Here is a 12,995-nt window from a genome sequence, read left to right on the forward strand (position 1 = left end):
TAGAACTACCTTGCACTAACAGCTAAATACTAAACCTAAAGCTAAGAATACAGAGTAAAAGGCGATGGCATTCACTACTCACTTAGACTCATCATAAGGCGTTTTACAGATGCAGTAAAGCTTTGTGTCCTTCTTTGTTTCCTTTGAGGTAGTAGAAATCATTTTCTTTTTCTTGGACTTGGAAGCTGACGAATCTTTCTCCTCATCGCGCTTTCTCTTCTGGGAGGATACTGGCATTGGGACTGTGGTGGAGGAGGAGGAGGAGGTGACGCTGGCTGCATGTTGCTGTGGTGGTGGCGATGGCAGTGGTGGCGGCGGCGGCGGCGGTGCAGCGGCTGCGGCTGCAGCAGCTGCGGCCGCGGCTGCAGCAGCAGCTGCCTGGGCTTTTTCTTTTTCTTTCTTAATTTTAGTCAAGTCTTTCTTTAGCTCCTCCTGAAGTATATTAAATGAATAAATAGAGAGGGAGGCACTTCATATGATTATTCTAGGGCAGGATTAAAATCTAGACATAAATCCCCATGCTTAACCAAAAGGCAATAATAAAAGCCATTTAAATATGCAGAGTTTTAAACGTGCTTAACCTACAATTCACATAACATGAAGGGATGACACTCTTGGTCTACTATGACACACTGGCTGTAATTTATCAGAAGCTGTTTCAGGAAACAAGGTAATGTCAGTCCAGATGAAAGACACAAAGCATAAAAAGGACATATACTAGCTTCGCAGAGATCCGTGCATCCACAACCAGAACTTCTTCCTGTATGCTTCCTTAAAATCTCACTGAGCAAACAGATAAATTAAAGATTAACACAGAAATGCTCTCTCCAGCTTAAAACCAAATTAGTCTTTGAGAATAACTGTCCTTACCTGCACTTCAATTTGTAGATCTTTGTCCAGAAGTGCTCTTTTTTTCAATATTTCAGCTTTCAGCTGTTCTTTATGCTTGAAAAGCAGAGCTGAGAGCTTAGTAGCATTCTGTTTACTACGCTTCTGTTCTACACTCTCTTCTCGCTTTCGTTTCTTAGCTGCCTGTTTTTCTTCTTTGTCTATCTTATCCAGAATATATTTCATCACTTGGTTGCACACAATCATTCTGGGGAAGAAATAAAGAAAAAGTACATTGCGCTGAGCTGCCTATTTATCCCCAGTTGAGAATGCAGAATCATTTCATTTTCCAGTCTCTGCAAGTTGCAAGCTAAATTATTACATTTCTTCAGACGTACAAGGTCAATTTAGTAACGCACATTGCTCCCACTCACACTTATTTACTAGAACACCACTGGGAGAGATCGAGTCCCTAGTTAGGCTCCAGAGGGCCAGTCCCAATTTCATTTAACTGATCTGAGCACTAACTGTTCCTCCCCTTCCCCTATAAAACTCCTAACAAAGCTTAGGCTTTAGTATGATGAGAGATTATTTTCACTCAATTCAGTTTCCACAAACATGTTTGAAAGAGATGGATTTTGTTTATTCTGATGTAGGATGAAAGCAAATTGGAAGCCTGTAGCTTCTTCTAACACACACATTTCCACCCTCCAGTGACCACCAAATATTACTGAGCTTTTGTGTTTTGGCGTAAGGAGTGACAAATATTTTTCAGCGTATAGAATTCACTATGAAACAGTTCCAAATTTCTTCACTAATGACAACTCAGGATTAATTTTTCATCTACTTGTTGCACACTCAACTATAAATCTCTTTTCCTGCTCACTTGTTCTGCAATTTTCATTTAATTTTGCTTTGAATTTCAATTAGAAAATGGATGTATTTTGGTTCTTCTGAATTTACCATTCTACTTCAAACTCACTAGAAAACTTAATGCTTCTCGTTGCCAGAATGACCATGAAAAATAAGTCCCACTGACATATGAGCTGAAAGCAAACAACAAAATAGCAATGGCCGGGACAAGTAGCTGCTGCTAACTCTGCAGTCTTAGGCTCAGCCATATTGTCTTTTGATACACATCTGTATTTTGATGACAGATGTAATATACTAGCTGTTTTGTAGGGCCATACAATTTTGTTTACTTTGCTCTTCTTACCTGCACTATATCTACTTGGTTTAGTCTGTTTTTTCATCAGGTAAGATACCCAAACTGCATTTTTGGAGGGGGGGAGGAAAAAAAAAAAAATCAGTGAGCAGACAGCTGTACCATGAGTCAGGCTAGTTAGAACTCTTCCTAGTGATACTGTTGTAATAACTAAGCTTGTACTCCGATTTGATCAAAATTTTATAAAAAACACTATTCTTTTTCTTCTAACATACACTTGTGATTATCCACTTGAAGCAACTGCATGAGTGAAAAGGATTCAAAATAACCCCAAGACAAATGACAAACACTCCAAATTTGTGTTTAGCAGCTTCAAGCATAAAATCTAGTTTGTCGAATAGCACTATCTTGCAACTCTTCAATTCCTTCTGCAGAGTGCCATGTACAGTGAACAAGAATGGAAATAAACTGCCATGATAAAGGACAAACAAACCCCAGACTTTTCTGCAACAGAAGCATTAATTCTCCATTCTGTGCTCCTTTAAGGATGGTTTTAACCTTGAATTTAAAAACTGTAGCCAGCTCCAAACACATGCAATACAACATTTTACTTTAAAAACATATAATCAAAATAAAATTGAGAATTTACAGGATTAAATGACTTCAAGTTCAGAACATCGTTATGAAAGTTACTTTTGAGTGTTACTTTAAACGATTTTAAAATAGAAACTTTTTTTACGCAGGTTTTTACAAACGAGTGTTTTATTATACCACCATTAAAAGATGTTTTAAATGTAAACCTCTCACATCTAAAGATGTACTATGATGCATATTCACCTCTGATTTTCTTCCCTCTCAGCCGGAGTCAGTGTCTTCTTCTGTTTCAAGTGTTCTATGACAGCATTCTGTTTCATAACCACCTGCAGGATGATACAGAATCCAAAATAAAATATGAAAACTTTAGCCAGTATTGCATAATATTACTGGGAGAACCAGGACATTTCCTAAGTTAAAGAAAAAGATAAAAGTGTTATTTATTTCAGTAAGTGACAAAATAAAACTGATTTTCAGGGGGGCAGCGCTTGTTTAAAGCAATTATTTGAAAATTGAGAAATGAAATTGTGTATTAACACCACCTCCACCCCCCACATAAGAGTAGGATATTTTGCTTAAACCTAGGGACTAAATGTAAATTGACAGTCTTTCTTCAGTGACTGGTTGTTTTATTTTAAAAAATGGTAAGGTCTATTTTTTTTTTTAATATTTTTTTTTTCAGCCCCGCAGCCATCCAACAGCATTACATTTCAGATACCTCCTTGACACCTCAGTTTCCTAGAGCAGGCAATGAAAGTACTGTACATGTGTTCTGAACATCAGCTCTCCTATCTATAACCTATCTTTCCTGAACTGAGAATAAAGATCTATCGTCCCAGCAGCTAGTGGTAACTTGAATCAAGGTGCCAGAAGACTGCAAACATAGTACAACTGACTTGATGTGCTGAATTAACTTAGAATATTTAATTAAATTGCCAAAAGCAATCGTGCACTAACGTTGAAAGAATCAAATTAACTGCCTATCAAATGTATTAACATTGTTAACAAGAACAGGCATTTAAAATGAGATTTGTTTCATTAATTAAGTTTTAATTTCCTTCTTTTAACTTTACCTGTTTCTGGATAATGTCACTTTGATTAGAAGCCTGAAGGGTGTGCTCACGTTTAATTTCTATCTGTTGCTGCTTTTTCTTCTGTTGCTGCTCCCTGAGCTGCTGAACTCTCTGCAGCTGCTCCTGAACACTAGCTGCTTGAACTGTTACCACATTCTGAATCTGGTGAGCCTGTACTGGGCTAGTTTGTTGGATCTGAATAGGTAACTGAAGCTTGATCTGCTGGGGCACACTGCCTTGTTGGGCTTGTATCTGAGCCACAACATGTGACTGAAGCTGAGAGAGAACTTGGACTTGTTGCTGAAGCTGAGGCACTGTAATAACTTTTGTTGGAGGCTGCTGGAGTTGCAGCTGAGGACGAGTTGGGGATTGCACAGGAACCTGATTTAAACTTTGAGTAGTTGGAAGGGTTGAGACCGAAGTCTGAACCTGAGGTTGTGATTGCTGCAGCTGAGCTTGAATTTGTATGGGAGCATGGGGCTGCATCTGAATCTGTTGTTGGGTTGTAGTCTGCACCTGAGCTGGTTGCTGAGGCTGGACTTGGGACTGGCCTTGTGGAAGGATTGCAGTCTGCGGCTGACTCTGGACTTGCACTGGAGATTGCCCTTGAGCCTGGGTCTGTGCTGGAGACTGAACTGGAGATTTAGACGACTGTGCTTCAGGTGTGACTGGAGAGTCAACAGATGCTGGAGTCTGAGATTCAGGCTGGGTCTGAGTTTCAGGCTGAAGCGCCGGCTGAGGTGCCTGTGGCTGGGCCAGCGGCACAGGCTGAGCACTCTGATTCTGCACTTGAGGCTGGGCTTGCTGCTGACTCTGAGGCTGCGGCTGAGCTGGCGGCAGCACTGATGTTGGCTGTGCCTGTAGAGCTTGCTTCTGTTCCCCTGTAGCTGTGAAGAATAAAAACAAGTATTCCATTCATTTCAAATGACACGTCTATGAGCCTTGCTAATTTGAAACGTAGAACTACTGTAAAGCTCTGTGCAGAAATTCAAGAGATTTCTAAGCTTAAAATACACTACTAACAAATCTACTGTAATAACAGACCATCTCCAACTGCATAAAAACTCCCATGCAGCTGAAATTGAAGCTTTTTTCCTGCCGAACAGAACAATGCTTACCTGAGGTTGACGTAGAAACTGTTGTTGTAGTTGTGCTAGCTGTAGTAGCAGCTGCTGGTAGTGGGGTGAAAAGAAATCTTTGAATTGTACCATTTGGCATAGCTGCTTGCATAAGCTGTTGTCCTGGACCAGGTATTACAGTCACACCCTGAGGGATTAATTGTAATTGACCAGTAGTTTGACCTTGTCCCTGAATTACCACAGTTAATCCTTGACTGCCACCCTAAAAAAAAGTGAATATTGATGTATTAGTGATGTATTTCTTAGACAGACTTTGCTGAAAATCAGAAGAATTAGGGTTTTGGATCTCAGAATTCAATACTTTTACCACATACCATATTCCTAAAATTCAAAGCTAGCATCTGAGATCATGAAATAGTGAAATACTCTTTCAACAGTTCTATCACCAACGAATTACTGGGTTGGAGTTCGTAACACACATTTTTGTCCAAATATTTACAAGAACTCTAGCCAGAAAGCAGCTACAATGGAACATCTTTGTTCCTAGAATTTACAAGCAATACAGAGCATGGATAACTTTAGACATACTATTAATTACTTTCTCAAAAATCCCAATAGTTTGTATAAAAGTTCTCTGCACTGAGAACATTTCCTATCCGCGTATCAGATCCTACCCAGCTGTGAGCTTTCACAACTGACTGTCCAGTCTGTACCGTATTGTGATTTTCTGTTGCCTAAGCTAACAGTTAGGCAGCTCTTGACATCACTCTCAACTCAGTGAGGGAGAAGGTAGGGTATTGTCCCAACACCTACATGCAGAACTCCACATTTCGTGAACCCACAGAACAGAATAAGGTCCCTGCAAAAATCCTTCTGAGTCTTTTAGTGTGGAAATGAACTCTCTGAGTCTTGTTCCACACATAAAAATTTTACCTGGTAACAAGCAGCCCGTACATTACAATAATTTACATTTTCTTTATATTTTGAAGAATTGGTGTTGTGGTAACTCAGAGAAGTCTATTTTTACCCTATGCTTGACTCTAAATTTTTTTTTTTTGCCAATAGACCTTCATGACCTGAGCAGAAGCTGTAAGAACTTTTTCCTCCTCCAGTTCTAGATACTGTAATTTTTCCTCTGAGGCTCTGGATAACATGAATGAAAACTAAATCTTCACACAAAATCAAATGACAAGGAACGAACATTATGTTCTGAAGATCTACAAAATAGGCTGTACAGAATAATTATGTCTCTTACTGCTATTAATGCAAAGATTTTTTTCCACACTGCTAAACTTCCCTGATGCTAGTTATATTACTGGGGAATACAATAGGAAGAGGTACTTAAAACTTTACATATACCATTTAAGCATCTTTCAGTCTGTAATTATGCTATCGGTCATCCTAAATGAAGGCTGAAACATAAATTTACGAGCAGATACACTACACTGCTGAAATCCAAAGGCTTGATAAGATGTATGTAAGTATTAGCACATTTTCATGCCCAAAGGCTGTAAAATATTTTACCTGTCCTTGTGTTAGTTGCGTGAGTTGGGCCATAGTAAGCTTTACTTGTCCCTGCTGAGGGCGAGGGGGCTGCGATGTAGTTTGTGGCTGTATTTGCTGAGGTGGTGTTCCAGGACTTGTGACGGTCTTCTGTCCAGCACTGGAAGAAGCTGTGCTGGTACTAGAAACTGCTGTTGAGACAGGCTGACCCCTGATTATTTGAGTCACCACTTGCTGCGTCTGACCTGTAGGAGAGTAATTTGCAATAAGAAACACATTTCCAACATTTTAACCATTAGCACAGTAAACCTCCGAGTCACATCAACTTGCAATAGACAAGCGAAGCAAACACTGCAGTTTGCACACAAATTTTCTTTACAAACCATTTGTCTGCATGGTTGACTAAAAAACGTTTGCAAAATGTTTTCTGTTTTAATTCAATTCATATACTTATGGAGTACTTCGAACACTTAGCTTGCCAGGAGAAAAAAAAAAAAAAAAAAAAAGGCTTTCTCAATGCACAATAATTCTAAACTTTTTTGTTTGTTTTCAAATGAATGGACTTATTTAAGTACTAGATTTCTCAGTGTCAATGATGAACACCTGAACACCACTGACAAAGCCTGCAACTGACGCATTCAAAAGCCACAAGAAGCACTTGTTAGAAGTCAAGCATCAAAATGAGGTATTTTTGGATTGGGACATATGATACAGAAGGTATTTATGAAGAAACAAACCATGGATTTCACACTGGAAATTTAAATATTAAAATGAACCTACTGGCTGGAAGAATACCTTGTTGCACCACTAGAGGTGTTCGAATGATGGTCTTTCCAAGCGTTGACTGCTGAAGTGGTGTCCGTATTACTGTCATACCAGGGCGGAGTGGTGTCCCTTGCACTACCTACATCCACCAAAATGGAGAGCATATGTAAATTTGTGAAAAAAGCTGCTGGGATATGCCATAAAGTTTGTGGGTTTTTGCTTTTTTGGGGTGGGGTGGGGGTGCTTTCTTTTGGGTTTTTTTTTTAATAGAGTAAGAAATGACAAGATGCAAGCAGATCCAATATTTTTTCATCTATGTCCGCACCGCTAAGGCTTACCAAGTTCTACACTATTAATTTTTCCAACTGGAGAGAATTGTTATACCTCCTTGGAATAGAGGATCCATAAACACTATTGCTGAGATGAGCCAAAAACATTGAAAAGTGACTAGACGGAACTGTTAATATCTGTCAATAACTTCAAAGATATGCACCCACTTTTTTTGCATTAAACAATCAGAAAAACATCTTACTTGCGAAGTGCTTGTTGTTCCTAACGTCCCTGTGGTATTTGGCCTAATGGTTACAGTTGCTGTCCTTGGCTGGAATGAAGTAAATGTTTGACTTGCACCTGTAGTTGATGGAATGATACCCAAAACCTTTTGCTGAACTTGAACAACACCTAATTAAAGAAAAATTGAGAATTCATTAATGACACAATTACCAGCAAAAGAAGTAAATGCAACTCCAGGGTGGCATTTAGAAATCAGTCTCCAGGTTTCTAGAACACCTTTGAGTCTTTCAACATTTCTTGGGAGAACCTTTGTCATATTGTAAAAAGCAGCAGCATTACACGTTGACCGATAGTTCAACTACATTTTAAGTTAAGAAATAGGTATTTTAGAAAAGATTAAGGAAAGAGTGAATCTTCACAAAGATCAGTTTGATGGTAACTGCAAATAAGTCCTTGAGTTTGACAGGGTGCCACAAATTAGCATTATACAACCATTAAAAGCTATAATCTGATTAATTTAAAATGTAGGAGACCAATTTAAACACCTTTCACCTACAAGCTTGTGCTGCTGAAGAAAACGGGTAATGATTTTCCTGTGACCTAAGAAATTTCAGCACAAAACTAGTAGCCTTCATGATTTCCTCAGATTCTAAGTATAATGGAGACAGAGAATTGAGCTTTTGTGTTCAATATACATTCACAAATTTCAAAGTATGAAGTCCTCTTCTTGAAGCAAGAAGAAAAAAACACTAATCTTAGTTTGGAGCCAAACTCTTGCTCATCAGTGAAGAGCAGATGCAGGCATTAATAACTAAGAACAGCAGCTTTTTTTTTTTTTTTGTGAAGAAAGTTGCTTTGTTGATGTATAATTTAGATAACGGAAAAAAGCATGCTTCATTCCACATCGTTAAAAATAAAGCTTCTAATTTTGCACTATGAAATGTAGACTAATTTATAGGCAAAAAAACTTGCATTTTTCCCCTACAGACACAAATATGCAATACAGGGGGAACAAGCTCTAGAAACTTGTATATATAAAAATATTTTTTCCCCTTCAAGTCACCATTTACTTCACTGGGCAAATAGTGTCAATGGAGAATTAATCAGCAAGCTGGAATACATTTTTAATTCAGTTCCCCTTCCCCTACCTCCTTGAGTTGATGGCACATTGACGGCAACAATCTTGCTGTTTGCAGGGAGTGGCAGCTTAGTTATCACTTTCCCTGCCATCGTTACTGGACTGCCTGAGATCTGGAAGGTCTGCCCTGTGCTGGCAATGGTTGTGGCTGAAGTGGCAGCTGTGCTAGTGGCTATTAAGGTACACAGAACAGTCAGTTTTAGAGCAGAATAATTAGTCAATGAAATGACTATTTTCAAGTATGAAACAGCAAACTACAGGATTATTTTTACAATCATTTTTGAATGCGTCATACTTTCTTTGGTAAAGATTCTTTTTTTGGAAACAGTATGTTACAGCACAGAATGCTTTCATTATCAATGATTACTAGTACAACAACTGTCAGTACTAAATGCGACAGGTCAGAAATAAGACTACCTGGCAAGTCTGAACAAAGGAAAATTAGACAGGTATTATCTCAGAAGTGTCCTGCTGACTTAGCAAGAGAGATAAGAGCAAAGATAACAAGAAATGTAATAATGCTATATATTCTGGAAAAGATGTAGGTGCTGTGCTGGAGTTCATCCTATTTACATGTTCCTTCCATGATAAATGGCTACTTACCTGTTGAAGATTGGCCTTGTTTAACCCAAGTAGCAAAAGTCTGATGGAAATTCTTGTTCTGTTGGAATGTTACTGTAGCTGGAGAACCCACTTTTGTAGTAAGTACTACTTTGGTTCCAGTGGGGACTGGGCCCGCTAAAGGGCCTACCACAACTTTCTGTGCCGTTGAGACAGTAGTTGCAGTGCTGCTGGCTGTAGTGACTGCAGGGGCCACACCTGCTGCAGGTATCTGCTTCTGCTGCTCCAGCCGTTTCTACAGAATTTAGGAGAAAAATTAAACTAAGGGATAATTAGCATTTTCAGATTTTGTAAAATAAATGCTGTCTCTTCCCAGTATTGAAAAATAAAGGGCTCTGGGAGGATTTTAGTTCAAGTCGTAAAGGATTGAAGAACAGGCTGCTTGCGTACCCTATAGCACAAGACTCCCTGACCTGCAGAATGACAACTCTGTTGACAGTACACAGCCAGAAATCTTCTTTTATAGCATCTTTAAAATCCTCATCTTATGCTAATTTCACTGCACATATTACTTCAAGGAAAACTTACTAATGGGTCTCAGATTAAGCTGAAAAGTTAAAAAACTCTGAAAAGTATCCATCTGTATTTGGCTTTGACCATGCGCATACAGCCCGCATCTATGTCAGTACGCCATCATTAACACAGTTTATCACTATCATTCCTAAGTTCAGAGCTGCCTGCACTGAGATCCTGACAGTTACAGGAGAAAAAATAAAGAGACTGTATCCTTCTAGTTCATCATTAAGAACGTAATTTTAAAAATTATTCTTTTAACTGTAAATCCAGCCTGCAGCTTGCTTAAAAAAATTAGGTTCAAAATCCCTTACCTTACCCAGCAACCTTCTGTGCTGTAACTGTCAAGAAGGTTCCTTTAATTTAGAGAGCCACTTTGTGAAGGGATAGGCTCTTAAAATTCAAACTAATCTAACATTCTTCCCTGTGTTACTGGAATTCTCTCTGTATTAATCAATTTAAATTTCAGTGTTTGGTTAGCATTATATTGCAGTAATGCCCACAAACACTCATTCTCTAGTAATCTATTTTCTTCAGGGAACATGAAATGAAAAAGGAGAAAGTTGGAAAAAAGCACAATTCTTCATAGTATGTGAAATACCAACATGGCATTGCGTTTCCCAATTTTAATTACATACATACTTACATCTATACATATGTATCTATGTATGTAAAAAAAATTATCAATGGGCTTCATTCAGCCAACTTAAGATAGGATAAAATCGAAAGATTCAATTTGATTGAAGCATGAAGAACAAATGCAGTTGTATTGCCAAGTGAGCTATATACCACGGCAGCTTTCCATTACATCACGGAACACTCATGACCTTACCTGGAGAGACTGGTGCTTCTCAGCCTTCTTTTAAAATGGAAACAAACCAAACCTTTTTAAAGTGTTACAAATTAGGTGGGGAGGGAAAAAAAAAAGGGGGGGGGAATCCAAAACAAGTCTTTGCCTTAATCCTGTTTCAAAATAACAAATGTACGCAGTGGGAGCAGCATTGTTTGACGGCTTAATTTGCACAGGGGGTGGAAACTTTTTGAAAAATGATGTAAGATGGGGGTAAACTTTGTTTCCCATATTCTAATGCATGTGGACTACCAGTGCATGGTTGCTGACAGGCGGGACTACCAATAGCTCCCCCACCTGCTGGGCAGCCAATCGTTGGTGTTTTAGTTGAGCCTCCAATTGGGCCTTGAATTCCTCTGCCTTCTTCTGTTCACTAACCTTAGCCTGTTGTTCAACTGCCTGTGCCTTTTCCTTCTCCACCCTGCCAAAGACACAACCAAAAGTAAGTTATACCACCACGTAAAATCCAACCATCAAACTGGATTTAATTTTATCCAGTTTAATTGCTCTTATAAGAACAAATGTCAAGACTGAATATCACTGAAAAACTGGTCATGGCTTTAAAAGTATTTTGAAATAAACTACTGAAGTTGCATGCAACATCCTTGAAATATTCTGATGCTAAACTACTACAACACCTTACAGGAAACTACTAATCAAAACTGGAATTTATAATTACATCCGAGACTGTAAACAATCTATGTAATACCATTAATTCAAAACAATTCTCTCCAAGATACTAAAAAATGCTGTTCCAACTCTAAGCATGCAATACTGAAAGTATTAATTTTATGACTTGAATATTCTCAAGCTGAGTTTACCTTTACTTTGCTTGTACACATTAATTTTCTTTGTATTACAGAAGTATTTAAACACATACTGTTTAAAGTCATGCCAAAGGTAGCCTAAAGCCTTTCCATACATTAGAGTAATAGCCTTTCAGCATACAACAGTGATTAGTTCATAAGCATAGAAAAATTAATGTAATATTAGTTCTAACAAATCTGTAAGATCTGCATACATCAGTTTTGGTACCAGCAAATAGTTTAGCTTTACAACTTTAAACTTGACTATCATTATCAAAAGACACAGTAAAAATGCAACACAGATCTGCTTTTACTGATCGTAGCTACCAAGTTCATGTTCCCTAGCGGGAACTTTTATTTCACATACACACATAAATTAAAACTGCTTTCTTTAAAAGCTCATTTGAGCTCGTTTACCTTTCAGCAAATGCCCTGATTTCCCATAGCTCCAATTCCTCCTCTGCTACCCAACTTTCAATTATAACAGGGCCTGTTTGCTTGGGTGTTTCTGGCCTTTTTGGCCTTAGTGCACTTGATCGCAGTCCCTTCCTCTGGGGTGTTGGAGTTTCTTTAGAGAACAGTCAAAACACACACATTAAGCTCAATCAGAAACCAAAATTAAAGTGTAAACCAAGATTTAGTGTCTCTTTCAGTCTCATTTTATAAACAAGAAGGCCTTTCAGCTTCAGATAAATCATGTCAGTTTGTTAAATGTGACATTTGTTTCAAAGAGGCAAATGAATAGTTCATGTCAAGCTGTATTTGCTCCCTTGATGGTCTGAATTAACATAATGATCCAGTTACCTTAATTTCTGTAGGAGCTTATGGGAAGAGGGGGTTGGGGGGGCGGGGGGGAATGTATAAACAAACATACCTTTCGGAGCCTCTGGTACACCAATGGGACAAATAATTTTTCTTATACAGTACTCTGACCGGATTCCATATGGACCAACATCTCTTCGCTTGATTATTTCTGTTGTTGTAATTTCAGTTTCAGATGTTTCTACAATAAATTAGTCCCAATACGTTAATAACAGAAAACAAATAAAAACTGCATCTCCAATCAACCCAACATACTCCAGGTAAAGAAACAGCAACCAGTACAAACTGTTGAGTAAAAAACTTCAAATGCCATAGGTAACATCAAACCTTTACAGAAGTGCTTGGAAAGAGTGTAATACTCAAAATTAACAGCAAGAGCTTTTGCATTAAGAAACCCAGAGATTTAAAGAAACAATACCTGTACGCGTAGTTCCTCCCCCAGGTGGAGCTTTTGCTGCCATATCATCCCATTTGAGACATGCCCACAATAACCGCAACATAAGGCTCACTCCAGCCAATGATTTTACTGTTTGAAGTCGGTACCTAATAATAGAGTATTAATTATATTTTAAAATAAAAATGTATTTAAAATATTAACCAAACCAATGGGACAAAGGGTTTCCATTCTACCTTTATTCAACAATATAGAAAATTATTGAATAATAGATGGCAAAATTTGCATGTTTGGGCACAAACATGTCTATCACTTGTATTTTAAAATTCAA

The 12,995-nt window shown here is 38.2% G+C and overlaps 1 protein-coding gene across 4 annotated transcripts in view; it reads right to left on the minus strand.

The window, feature by feature from the left end:
- The window catches only part of BPTF (bromodomain PHD finger transcription factor), a 56,827-nt gene that overhangs the window by 10,729 nt on the left and 33,103 nt on the right, over positions 1-12,995 (minus strand). For 2 of the 4 annotated variants that reach the window (XM_075720328.1, XM_075720329.1), the window contains exons 14-27: positions 12,689-12,813; positions 12,323-12,451; positions 11,866-12,016; positions 11,021-11,063; positions 9,262-9,514; positions 8,669-8,830; positions 7,540-7,688; positions 7,023-7,146; positions 6,264-6,487; positions 4,779-5,001; positions 3,661-4,547; positions 2,831-2,913; positions 871-1,096; positions 83-432 (exon numbers count right to left, since the gene is read on the minus strand). In XM_075720328.1, coding sequence (XP_075576443.1) covers positions 83-432; positions 871-1,096; positions 2,831-2,913; positions 3,661-4,547; positions 4,779-5,001; positions 6,264-6,487; positions 7,023-7,146; positions 7,540-7,688; positions 8,669-8,830; positions 9,262-9,514; positions 11,021-11,063; positions 11,866-12,016; positions 12,323-12,451; positions 12,689-12,813 — 3,129 coding nt within the window. Of the gene's footprint in view, positions 1-82; positions 433-870; positions 1,097-2,830; positions 2,914-3,660; positions 4,548-4,778; positions 5,002-6,263; positions 6,488-7,022; positions 7,147-7,539; positions 7,689-8,668; positions 8,831-9,261; positions 9,515-10,939; positions 11,064-11,865; positions 12,017-12,322; positions 12,452-12,688; positions 12,814-12,995 lie in introns of all 4 variants that reach the window. The other 2 variants (XM_075720330.1, XM_075720327.1) reach the window with 2 other exon arrangements.

Source organism: Pelecanus crispus, chromosome 12 (genome assembly GCF_030463565.1).
Source record: "Pelecanus crispus isolate bPelCri1 chromosome 12, bPelCri1.pri, whole genome shotgun sequence".
Classification (NCBI taxonomy): Eukaryota; Metazoa; Chordata; class Aves; order Pelecaniformes; family Pelecanidae; genus Pelecanus; species Pelecanus crispus.